The 12,586-nt window shown below is 46.9% G+C and overlaps 1 protein-coding gene across 4 annotated transcripts in view; it reads left to right on the plus strand.

Annotated features, from left to right (window-relative positions):
- Positions 1-12,586, plus strand: part of WDFY4 (WDFY family member 4) — a 297,123-nt gene that overhangs the window by 28,140 nt on the left and 256,397 nt on the right. For all 4 annotated transcript variants that reach the window (XM_045437996.1, XM_045437994.1, XM_045437993.1 and 1 more), the window contains 5 exons: positions 3,854-3,968; positions 4,825-4,931; positions 6,733-6,867; positions 9,242-9,431; positions 11,261-11,450. In XM_045437996.1, coding sequence (XP_045293952.1) covers positions 3,854-3,968; positions 4,825-4,931; positions 6,733-6,867; positions 9,242-9,431; positions 11,261-11,450 — 737 coding nt within the window. The remainder of the gene's footprint in view (positions 1-3,853; positions 3,969-4,824; positions 4,932-6,732; positions 6,868-9,241; positions 9,432-11,260; positions 11,451-12,586) is intronic.

A 12,586-nucleotide genomic window follows, 5' to 3' on the forward strand; every position in this document is an offset into this window, starting at 1 on the left:
AAATGATTGCCTCTGTGCATCAAACAGCACCCCAGTGGCCTGAAAGAGTTAACGTGGCCTCCAGAAGTGCCCTTTGTGGTCCCAGGAAGGAGTCTGAGCCTTGGGAGAATCTGGCTGAGCGTACAATTACTGTTCAGCTCACAGTGGCCCAATTTACTTTATTGTGGAGTGCCTGCAGGAATCCCACTGCTTGAGACGATCTAGATGCTTCTGAGTCAACTGCCTGCAAATTGGTCTTTGAGGGGTTTGCCAGTGCAGGGAAGGAGGCACAGGAATCTGTTAGTAGACATCATAGCAGAGTTCTCAGTCCTGGGGAGGAAATAATCTTATAAGAAATTCTCAGCCAAAAGGACTGATTCTTTCTTTCCAGGGATTCAAGTTTCCAGGTGATAGCTGGTTTCCAGGTGGTAGCCATAAATTTCTCAGACATGGATATGCTACTTGCGTGTGCGTGAGATAACTCAACTCTTCACTCTGCTGCTTACCTGATTCTCTGGGCTGACTCTCCTGCCTCAGTCTTAGTTTCTATAAAGCGGGAATAATCATAACAGCACCAATCTCGAAGGGTTGTTGTAAGGATTAATGAAAACAAGGCGAGTAAGTGCTAGGCTCAGCACTTGGCACGAAACCAGCATGCGATGCATTCGCCCATCAATCTGCATATTGTGGATTTGATACTCATGTGCTCACTTATCAAATATTTGCTGAAGGTCTACTGTGTGCAGTAGTGTTTAACATTCACCTAGCATGTTTGTAGTTTTAGCAAAGTTCTGATGGACTTCTCTTTTAATTACGAAGGAAAGGGGCAACTCTGTCCATTTATAGGGCAGAAACAAAAAAATTTCAGGTACAAAAAGTTATCCATATATGGATATTTATATCCACATATAAATATCCATGTACTCATTACCCATAGAAGAGAAATAAAACAATTCAGATAAACTAAAGCCACCTATGCATGCATTCTAGAGCTCATTCCCCTTCTGCCCTTTCCTAGTGGAAACCCACATCCTGCTGAGTCATTCCCTGTGGGGGAATTTTTATATATATATATGTATATATAAATTTATATATATATTTTATATATATTTATATATATATAAATATATTTTATATATATATAAATTTATATATATATTATATATATATTTATATATATATAAATGTGTGTGTGTATATATATTTATATGTGTATATTTATATTTATATTTATATTTATATTTATATATAAATGTGTGTGTAATATATTTTATATATTTATATATATATAAATGTGTGTGTGTGTATATATACATATATACACACCTATATATTATATATACATATATACATTATATATAATACATATACACACCTATTGAGTATATTATATGAATACGGTATGTGTTACACATATCCAAGTATATATCCAATATATATCCAAATTACACAATGATATGAATACATTTTAATAATCCTAAGTGATATTAGTGTGAAATTTATATGTAGACTCACAGGTTTTTCTAGACTCAGATTGTAATGTACTTTTGCAACTTGCTTTTTCCACTCAACATTGTATTTCTGGATCTATCCATATTGATACATGTAGCTCTGTTTCTTTTTCGGTTCTATGTAATACCCTTACATACATAGGCCACACATTATTCATTCATTGCCCTATTGATGAACATTCATTTTTTCCGGTGTTACACAATCACAAATAAAGTGCATAACATTTTGTGTTCATGTCTCCTTGTACACATGTGCCAACATTTCTATAAGGAATATACTTAGGAAGGAAATGCTGGGTCATAGGATGTGTCCCCCTCTAACTTTATTGGATTGGGTTAAGTACTCTTCAAAGGGACTTTTTGCAAATTGTGCTCCATCAGTAGAGCATGGGGGTTTCCTGGTCGCTTAACTTTCCCCACAACTGTCATTGTCAGGCTTTACATTTTCACCAACCTGAAAAGTAGGACTATCTCACTGTAGTTTTAATTTGCATTTTCCTCGTTCTTAGTAATTCACTATTGATTGTATCTTTTATAAGTTCCTTGTTTCATCTGCCTGTTTAACAAATTAGGGTTTTTAAAATTAATTTGTAGGGATACTATTTTTTTTTGTCAGTTATATGCATTGCAAATATTTTTTCTCAATCTGTGTCTTGCTTCCTTTGTATGTAACATCTTTTCGTATAGAAAAAATTTCTAAAAGGTTTTTACTTTTTGATAAAAATAGAATCTACAGCAAGGAGACACATTTCCTTCTGGGATTTTGATGCTTTCTTCACCTTTTCTAGAAGGAGGATCTCAGCTGAAAAAAAAAAACTCAGTCACAGCTTTGGGCAGGGGTATAATTTAATGTGGCTGGCCAGTGGGAGCAGTAGTGGATGGCAGTCCAACAAAAGTGTATTTTGTTGAGGCCCCTAATTGCCAGGAACGCACCCAGCAGCCTCCCTTCCTGAAAAGGTGGGAAACCGGGAAGGGGGAAGTTGCCAGGCACTCAAGTCCTGCGCCAAGAATAGTCACTCCGCTCTGACTGTTGGTCTGGAGAGAGCTCTCCTCATCCTGGGACTGGTAAACTCCGCCTGTGACCACACAATAGAACAAAGGAGAAGATTCTAAGGAAAAGCAGATGGGGAGAGAATTCTGGGCATCCCAGGCGGAATTTTAAAATTAATGCCTTCTATTAAATAGTATCCTAACCAATAAAAGAAAAAGTCCAAGGCAAAAGATGACCAGACAGGATGGTAATAGAGGAGGAGCAGAGAAGAAAGAATTGGAAAGAATTAAAAAACAGAAAGAAAAAGATTAAAAATGGCAACAACCAGTTGGACTTGAAAGAACTTCCTAAGCCTGGGACTAAAGCCAGAAAACAAAGCAGTAGATTGAGAAATTTGATTTCATGCGAACTTCAACTTTCTGTAGAGCAAAACCAAATAATACCAAATTAAAAGACAAAATCATAAATTTGAAAAACTCGTGAGACTATTATGGACCAAGGATTAACATTTTTTATATGTAAAGAGTTGTTTTTTAAATAAATAATTAATAGAATAATAGGCTAAGAGTAAAAGCAGGCAATTCAAGAAGCATTAAAAGTCTTCATTTACTTTAGTAGTCACAAGACTTCCACTGAGATGAGATATTTTTTTCTTCTGTAAATTTTCTCACTTAAAATGAAAAAGTATGACAGTGCCCAATGGGTGAAGAGAAACTAGTCCTCTCCCATGGAGCCTCTGGAGAGGATAATCAGGTAAAGTTTTTCTGGGGAATGAGTTGGTAATGTTCACCAAAACACTGAAAAAAAAAATAAATAGAAAGCACATGCTTGCAACTTGTAATCCCACTCTTTAGAATTTGTTAAAGGAAGTAATTGCATGACTAAACCTAAGATATCTACACCAGGTCTGAGAAACATGAAACATGCAAGAGGAGAACCATTGAGATGTAGTATTTGATGGGCTAAGGCACATGAAGGAGAGGGGGCCCAGGAAATTAACCTTAGAATTTCCCATGAGGGCAACTGGGTGCTTGGTAGAACTATTCACTGAGACGGGATGCAGCGGATTTGGGAGGAAGGCAATGGATTCAATTATGTGTATTTGACATTTCAAGAGCACAAATTCAGGGGCGGACACGCAGGGTCCAGTTGGATAAGGGTCTGGAGCTCAATGGAAGTTGAAGAATTCATAGCAACTAGGTAGGGATAGAATGGAAGCTGTTAGGGTAGGTGATTCAGTGACTTTTGGGCTACACCTGGGACAGCGAGTTGACTCATTGGTTTGGGCTGGCAGGGAGAGAGGCAAGGTGATTCTCATGCCTTGCTTTGTAGCTTTGACATCTCTGATGGAATCTTTTTGATTGCACGTCAGGCCTGGGAAAACTCTGTGGGGATCATCTCCTTTCCTAGTCTCCAAAGCCTGGCAGAAGATATTTCTAACCAGCTTGCCCAAGAAATACAGAAGGCACTTGTGGGAAAGCCTGCAGGTAAGAGAACACTTTATGGAGACAAAACACCCCTGCATATTCCTTCCAGGACTTCTGCAAAGCCACTCTCTGCTTTTCTAGTGGAGTAGGAGTGGTGCCTTCCAGAGAACCCCACAGGCTCATTTCTGCCACAGAGGATGTTGGGAATGAAGGGAAAGGCCAGCAGAGAAGGGAAGGGGGACCAGCAGAGCCCTGCTGCTCTTGGAAGGGACACACACACACACACACACACACACACACACACACACAGGACCAGGGTCTCTGGGACAGGGTGCTAGCAAAAAAGTGACACCCAAGTGTTCAATGAATAGCTCGATCCAGAAAAGACACAGAAGTCAAAGACAAATATGTTTTCTGTGTTGGGGTCTCCTGACATGCGTGCTTCTGCTCCTAGGGCTGGCCCCTGGAGGCTCGGCAGAGTTTCACGGTGACCCCAGGGGCTGAGGGGCAGGGGGGAGTTCTAGGGGGGAAGGAGAATCTTGAGCACAGTGTAGAATGCAGGTGTCTCTGCAATGTAAGGGGCTCGAGGACACAGCAAGTGGGGCGAAGATTCTGGATTGTGAGAAGTCCAATAGCTGAGGAGCTTGCAATTATTTGGTAATGGAGAGCCATTGAAGGTTGTTGAACAGGAATAGTGACATGATAAAGACTATGCTCCAGGCAGATTAATCTGGCAGAGTGTGAGCTATCTGGTATAGATGCAGATGGCACTGTGGAGAGGAAAGGAGACACAAGTTCCCTAAGGATGCTAAGGCACCTCTCACGGGGAAGGAGGCCAAGTGGAGGGAGAGCTGGGTGGGCAGGTCACCGCACTGCCCGCTGGTGACACGTTCTCCCCTTCATGTGCTGTTGCCAGAGCAAGCGAGGGAGGCAGCGGGGCAGTTGCTGCGGTGGAAAGGGGACGTGGATCAGGATGGCTACCTGCTCCTGAAGTCGGTGTATGTGCTCACGGGGACAAACTCGGTAAGTTCCAGGTCCCACGGGCCCCAGCTTGGGAGCTCCTCGTCCATGTCCCACGGAAGTCCCAGCAAAGGACAGGGACGCATCTCGAGTGTCTTTTCCCCCATGATACTGATTTGTCATTTCTCCTGCCATAATTCCCTTCTGATACAGGACATGGGAACGTTAGCATCTGAAATCCACATTCGAATCCTGTTTTTTCCATTGATGGGCTGTGTGTAACTTTGGGCAAATTGTGTCACCTCTCGTGACTCTGTTGTGTGGCTAATTTTAGGACCGGGGATAATGCCTTCGTTTTCTGATTTAGGGTCAGGGCAGGGATTAACAATGGCCGATGTGTATGGACTGTTTTCCATGTCGGGGCAAGGCTAGTGTGTCCCATGCAGGTCAATAAAGCCTCCCCCAAGCCCTCTGAGTCAGATTATGAAGCCACATTAGTTAGCACCCTCTGTGACTGATGTCTGACTCCAGAGGCCGTGTTCTGAGCCACTGCTCTTTACTGCCGTCTGCTAAGCTCAGACTGAGGGAGTCCACCTTAAGCACCTGTCCCGTGCCTTCCTGGAGATGATACCCACATGAGGCTGGCTTTTCTTTCTTCCCTTCCCAACAGTGCCCCCATCCTGGTTGTGTACGTGTCCTCCACCGTGAAGCTGGGGGCCTGGTGCTTCCCTGCGAGTGGATTGCTGATGGCTGGCGTCCTCTTAGGCAGAAGCAGTCCCCGGCAGCTGTGGCTATCAGCAGAAATGGCCAGAGGTCCCGGGCAGGGCAGACCCAGAGACTCATTTGTCTGGTGAGAGTGCCCACCACGTGCCAGTGCTCAGCATCAGGAACAAGAGGGAGCCACATAAGGGCACGGCCACCCCGAGGCTAACAGTGAACACAGATATCAGCCGGGCATCTGAAACAGTGCACGGAGGTGTGAGAGGAGCTCAGTGTGTAATTGTTACCTGCAGGGAGGATCATGTGACCTTTCCTCTGCATGAACTGCCTGGACCTCCATCAGTACGGCAGCCTGAAGCCCAGAGAAGGAGCTTTTCTGCCCTCTGGGGAAGGACTATTTACAGTCCGGTAGTAAAAATTAACCTAAAGGGCTTGTTTTCCACTGTGAGCAGCGCCCTAAAAGCAATGAGACAAATAGGCAATTGGCTTTCAGCGGAGCCAGTGCGGCATGGAGGACAGGGGAGCCACCCTGAGCAGGGTCACAGCAGAGCCAGGTATCAATTACAGGGGCCGACGTTACCCTGCACTGGAAGCTTTTAGGGGGAAGGGTAGGACCAACCGCCTGCGTTATATTCCTGGTTCCGGCCCAGACTGTGCATTCTTCCTCTCTCTTTTTCTCAGTTTGCCACCATATCTGTCACATTAGTCCCTTGGGCGGGAAATTGGGTGGACAGTATGCTTCAGATTAATGCCGCACCTGCTCCCACGCACACAATTCCATACATGCACGGAGGTTGTAGCTAATCCAGAGGCAACTACCCAAATCAGTAGTGTGATCACTTAGGAAAGCCCTTGTTTTCTGCTCTGCACCTGTCCCTCCCTTCCTCCTCTCCTTCCTTCGTGTTGTTTGTCTTACAAAAGATGCCGTGTTTATCGAGCACCTAGTGTATGCTTCACAGAAACATAATCTTCACAGCCACTCTGGGTGGGTCCTGTGATCGTCCCCATTCTTACATGAGAGTGCATTGCCCACAGAGAGGACATGATTTACCCATCTTCCTGGCTAAAAGACTGTGCCGCTCTGGGTTGGAAGAGTGCTCCCCTGGGTCTGTGGCCGTGGGTCACGTCTGCTTTTCTCTTGCAGGAGACGCTGGGCAGAGTCGCTGCATCCGGGCTTCCAGCCCTGCTCCTGAAGTGCCTTTACCTCTTCTTTGTCTTTCCCCTGGAAAAAGAGGAGGTTTTAGAGAATGATGTTCAAGTTCAGAGGATGTTTGTGCAGGTGAGTCAGAGGAAGGCTCCACACCCCTGGGCCGAGACCCCGCTCTGCTTCTTGGAGGTGTCTCCGTCCTTCTCGGCCCTAGTCCTGAAGCCGCTCTGTCCTCCTGGAGAGCCAGCTCATCTGTCGACCCCCACGCTCTCTGCAAATGCCAGGATTTTGTGCATTTGGAAAATGTCTGTTCTCCCCTTTCCATCTCGTTTCATCCCTGTGTCGCTATTTCTGTCGTTCTCCCCCAGAAGAGTGTGCTGCTCCTCTTCCTCGTCCACTTGGCCCCAGCAGCTTCCTCCAGGCTGTGTTCCCGGGTCCTGCCCGCCCCTCCCCAGCATCTGGAACCTCCTGTCTCTGGCCCCTGCCTCCTCGGAGGGCAAGCACGCCAACCGCACTTGCATAACCGCAGCCAACATTTTCTAAGTCCTTCCCTGTACCCACCTGTGCCATAGCCTCACATCTGTCCCCTCCCTGATCCCTCTCTTCCATCCCAGGGTGTGTGTAGTATTACAATTCTGATTCCATGCAAACTAGTGCCTGGTGAGTAAACATGGCTCTGGGGTCACAGAGGTAGTCGGTGGGTGGGGGGCGGGGCTGGGATTGGGACCCTGGGAATCTGGCTGCCAAGACCATTTTGTGAGGCCACCTCCTTCCCCCTCCCAGAAGTGATCTCAGGCCACTAAGCATCAAATTCAATTTCCTGGTGTCCTTCCCCATCTTTTCTATCCTCTCTGACTACCAGCAGTAGCTTTTAACATAACTTCTTACTCTTTTCCTGCCCCTTACTGACCAGCTCTGATTTCTCAGCTCCCAGGATGCTGTATTCTCCAGAAAACTCCTCCTGCCTCTCTGGAGGAAGACACCTTGGGAGGAGGGTAAGGAGGGCCATAAGTCCTACTCATCTTTGTGTGGCCAGTGCCTCAGGCAGTGGCTCACAGAACAGGTGATTTTGTGAATTTCCAAATGCATTTGTGCATTGTAAATGTGCGTTCACATGAATATCCATTTTAGACTCATTCTCAAGCGAGAGTCCTCATTACCAGAGGTTATGTCACAAGCTTACTTATGGTGGGTTATCCCTTAAGCTGCTTTTGCTGGAAACTTAGGCATCGTTTATCTGTATATAAACCATATTCTAAGTGGTGGCCAGGTTGTGGTACTGGGCGCTTTGACAAGTCTTTACCACGTGGCTTTTAGTGTCCCGCAGAGAACTGGTGCAGCCCTGCCTTCATGGTTCTGCCCCTGAATGGGTAGAATGCGAGCCGCAGGGCATGTCTGTATTCCTTAGGGTTTTCCTTATTTCATTCTGCAAAATATATGAGCTCCTCCCACATACTCCTCTGTGCCAGACTGCTGGTTCCAGCAGCAAGCATAGTACCAGAGGTGACAGAAAATTGGGGAAGCCAAACAAGGGAGATAATCACGTAATTAGAGAGCTGTGTCCGTTTTTTTTAAGTGCTCTGAAGGCAAAGTGAAAAGTGTGCTGGGAAATGAAGACAAGGGGACCTGATTTATAGGAGAGCATAAAAGAAGACTGTTCTGAGGAAATGGCATTGAAACAGGAACTGAAAGTTGGAGTGCGATGTGAAGGGGCGGGGGGAGAGGGGATAGGCGCAGAAATGGCCATCCAAGCCAAGGGTCACATGGCCATGGCTACTGTTGGGAAGGTCAGCAGGTGGGGTCTGGAGCCTGGCTCTATGACTGTTCAGCTTGGACTCTGTCCCTATGCTTAGAAGGGGCTAATGGATTCAGATGGAAGCAGCTTTCCATATATGTCGAACTTGAAGGAGATCCGGTTAGACCACCAAGAGCCAAAGGGAGGGCTGCACACAATCACGTCAGAGAGGAGGCAGGGCTAGTCTGTGCAGAACTCTGTGAGCCATGATTTATCCCAAGTGGCAGGAAGGTACTGGAAGTCCCTCTGGCAGCCATAGAAAGGCTGGATGGGTGGGGGCACAGGGTCCAGAAAGGAAGTTAGAGGATTAGTCTCATAATCTTATGAGAAGTAGAGTTTGACTCCCAACCAGGGATCTGGGAACACATCTCTTTTTAAATAACACTGGGTTCTGTTAATCCTATCCTTTAACTTTTGATGGCATCATTTCCCTGTGTGTCTATGTAGAAGGACACCTCTCTAAGTCAAACGCTTCTCTGTTTTTCTGATTACTTGCATAGGATTAGGAGTGCAGACTTTAGCCCAAGCTCTGTCACCCTTTTCTGGGGGCACCGCGGACCATGCTGTTCTGGGGCAGAAGGTGACCCATACAACCCATCCTTGGCACTGAGACATACCCTCAGAGCTCTGGAAAACAAGGGAAGAAATCTGTTACTTACAGGAAGGAGGCTTCCTAACTAGGCATCTGTTTTGTTTTTTTTTCTTCCCCAGATGTTGCTGAACATTTGCAGTGAGTCTCAGGGGCTGGAGAGACTTCTGTCAGGAAATGAGCTCCAGTCTCTAGTGATTGCCACTACCTGTCTTTGGGAGCACAGCTGCTGCTTTTGGAAGGAGCCCACCTTCTGTGTGCTGAGGGCAATCTCCAAGGCCCAGCACCTTGGCATCATTGAATACCTGCAGGGTATGACCCCAGGAGGCCAGGGGTGGGATACGGGCCCACTTTCTACAATGAGACCCTGGAACCAAAAAAGAGATGAACAACCAGGGTCTTCACGGAAGCCCACCTATGCCCAGTAGACGACTCTTTGCTTGGTTTCCTTCGTGAAAGTGCTTTTATTATTTATGTTGGTGCTCCACTGGAGGAGGGAAGGAAAGGGGAACTCATTTACTCTCAAACAGACACACAGCAGATAATTTGTATATTATCTCCTCGGTCTCTTTGAGATGGACATTAATGCCATTTTGATGATGGGGAAAATGGAGACTGAGAGTAGTGCAAGAACTTGCCTAGGTCCCCAGCTCACAAACAGGAGGAGACAAACATCCTAAGCCTGGAGATGCCCGATCTCCTTTCGGCTCTGCTCTGGGCAGCATATGCAGGGGTTAAGGCCATAGATACTGGAGCCAGAAGCTGGGGTGTGGACTCCAGCTCTGTCCACCTGTTCTCATGGTGGAGTGACCTCGGGCACGTACGTGCCTGTGTGCCTCAGTTCTTTTATCTGTAAAATGGGAATAGCAACCCCTTGCCCTGTGATCTGCCTTCTTTCTGGGGTGTCCCATAACAGACGGCATCACCTGGTGACAGCTGAGCAGGTTCAGCAAGCACACCGCCCTCTTGTAACTGAGCCCAGGACCAAAAGTCAGCCCCAGTTTAGGGATTCAGGGCTCCCAGTGAGGCCAGGGCCCAGTGGCAATGACCCTGAGCTGAGCTGGTCCTAAGAGGCTCAGCAGCCCGGGTACCCCCCATAGGCTTGAGCCAGAGACCCCTGAGGAAAAGCTGTGTGTCTTGATGACAGGGCTCTCTCACTGGGTCATTACTGTTAGCCGTCCAAGACAATAACTAGAAAAGAAAATTCCCACCTCAGTGGGGAGCCTGCTGCCTGGAGCACTGTGCCCAGGACCCCCTTAGGGGACTGGGTCGTTTCCATGGGCGTACAGGCTGAGGAGAAGGTCTGGAATAAGGGCTGGCCTGGCAGTTAGCTGCCAAGCCCATGGCTCTTAGGGCTGCCTTGCCTGGCATGCGGACTCTGGGGCGTGTCTGAAGCCTTGCGGCTGAGGGACAGAGCATGTGCTGTCTCAAGTTCTCATAGACACTTTTCCTGATCCACTGGCATGGCTTTCCTGGTACTCAGAAGAGGCTTCTTCCGGTGAAAGAGTCCTAAAAACAGTGATCCATCAAAATGCAAATCCAATGACATCTCTCTTCCAACTCAGATCTTCCCTTGACTTCTCACAGCTCTGGGAGACCAGCAAGTTCCAAGGCCAGGGCCCACAAATGAGCTGGTCCTGTCTTCCTCCTCCTCCCCGGTGGCCTGCACTTCTGGGTGCCAACCCCCTGGACATATTAGTAGCTGAAACCCACTGTCTTTTTGCCCCTCACCTTCTTACATATTCATAGATCCTTCCCTAAACTTTTTTTCAAGCTAATTTCTACCCGTCTCCAGTGTTGCTTCCTTAAGAAGGTCTTTCTCAACGCCCAGGTCTTTCACCTTGTGTCCTATTACCTAATGGACCCAGTCCCTCCTGCATGCTGGGAATTAGGAGCAGAGCTAGGAGGCTTCCTTCCTCTTCCTGTTTTGTCTCCTCTCCATCTGGGTCTGCACAGTGTGGCTCTTAGTGGTGACACTTCCCGTGGGGAAGACTTCTTGATTCAAGACCCAGCAGGAAAGGGCTTTGAATTAATTCTCATTTACATCTTGATATAGATAGTTTAACGGAGTGCGGGGAGAGAATGACCGTGGCAGAAAGGCTATTGCCTCCAAACTTAACAGGGTTGTTTTCCTCTGGCAGCCATGGATTGCATCAAACTCTCCCTTCAGAATCTCTCCAAGCTTGCAGACACGCTCCCTGCTCCGAAGGTGAGCGAGTCAGTGAGCCTCATCTTGGGCTTTGTGAAGGACTCCTATCCCGTCTCTTCGGCTCTGTTCCTAGAGTTTGAGAATGGGGAGGGCTACCCTCTTCTCCTCAAAGTGCTACTTCGGTAAGTGGTTGTACCTGGTGGGGAAGAAACTGCCAACGTCTAGGTCCTCAGTATCATTTGGGTTGCTTTGAAGGAAGCGATTTTGAAGCTTCGTCTGAAACACAGATCTCCATAGAGCATGGCCAGAGAGACTTTTATTGCAAAAATAATTCAAGGTGCATCAGGATTTGAGAACAGGCCTTTGAGAACTGATGGGGATTGCAATAACAATTTTACCAAATTCATTGGATGGTATTATCACATGCACACCTGCTGGCTTGAACTGCTGAGGAGGCAGCAACCCTCAGAAGCAGCCCTCAGCCAAGGACTGGCCGGAGATCATGGATAAATACCCAGTAAAGTTGTTCCTTGGGTGGGATATCTCTACCTTGCCTCCCAGAGCCCCCCAAAGCATTAAACTCCAGTTGTCCAACAAGGTGCTTGCTCTATAATGCTCCTGCACTGGCTTCCTTCCTCTCCCTCTCTCAGGCCCTCTGCCCCGGTAGTATTTTTTGCTTCAATTCCCAAATAAACTACCTTTTCTCTCTCAAATACTTGACCATTGGAAACCCAAATGAAGACACCATTGATCTGGGTCAGGACTAATTTCCTCCGCTCTGCCTTGCCACATTATATTCAGGTTGGGTCTAAGGAGTGGATGAGCCAAGAGATGGAAATCAAAGAAATTCCTTGATTGTTGCAACTTCTTCATTGCTCTTGGGGAAGCTGGTTAAGGGCAGGGCTACATGTATTCCCTTGTGCTTTGCTCTATGAATATGAGAAACCCTTCTCGTGCATGGGATGTGGCTTACCACTGTGTTTCACAGACTTCACTGAAGAGCCAGATTTCTAGTCTAGAGGGGTAATTTGGATGAGAAGACTGAAGCCCCAAAAAGATGTGATTAAATGACAGTACCTTAGGGCCTTCCTCCAAAGGGACACTAAGAATAAATGTTCCTATGGGGTTGCCACTCTTTACATTAGTCTGGACCATGACCAACTGGCTACTGCTCCCATGGAGGTCCGTGTCATAGCAGTTCTTGAACATCTCTTTGGTTAAATGGGTGGTTGGTTTTCTCCAGACTTCTTGTAGAAGCCGGGAGGGGGGAAATGAGCCTACTCCAAGGAGTATCAGGAAGGACCCAACTCAGCTCATT

This window comes from Leopardus geoffroyi, chromosome D2 (assembly GCF_018350155.1).
Source record: "Leopardus geoffroyi isolate Oge1 chromosome D2, O.geoffroyi_Oge1_pat1.0, whole genome shotgun sequence".
Classification (NCBI taxonomy): Eukaryota; Metazoa; Chordata; class Mammalia; order Carnivora; family Felidae; genus Leopardus; species Leopardus geoffroyi.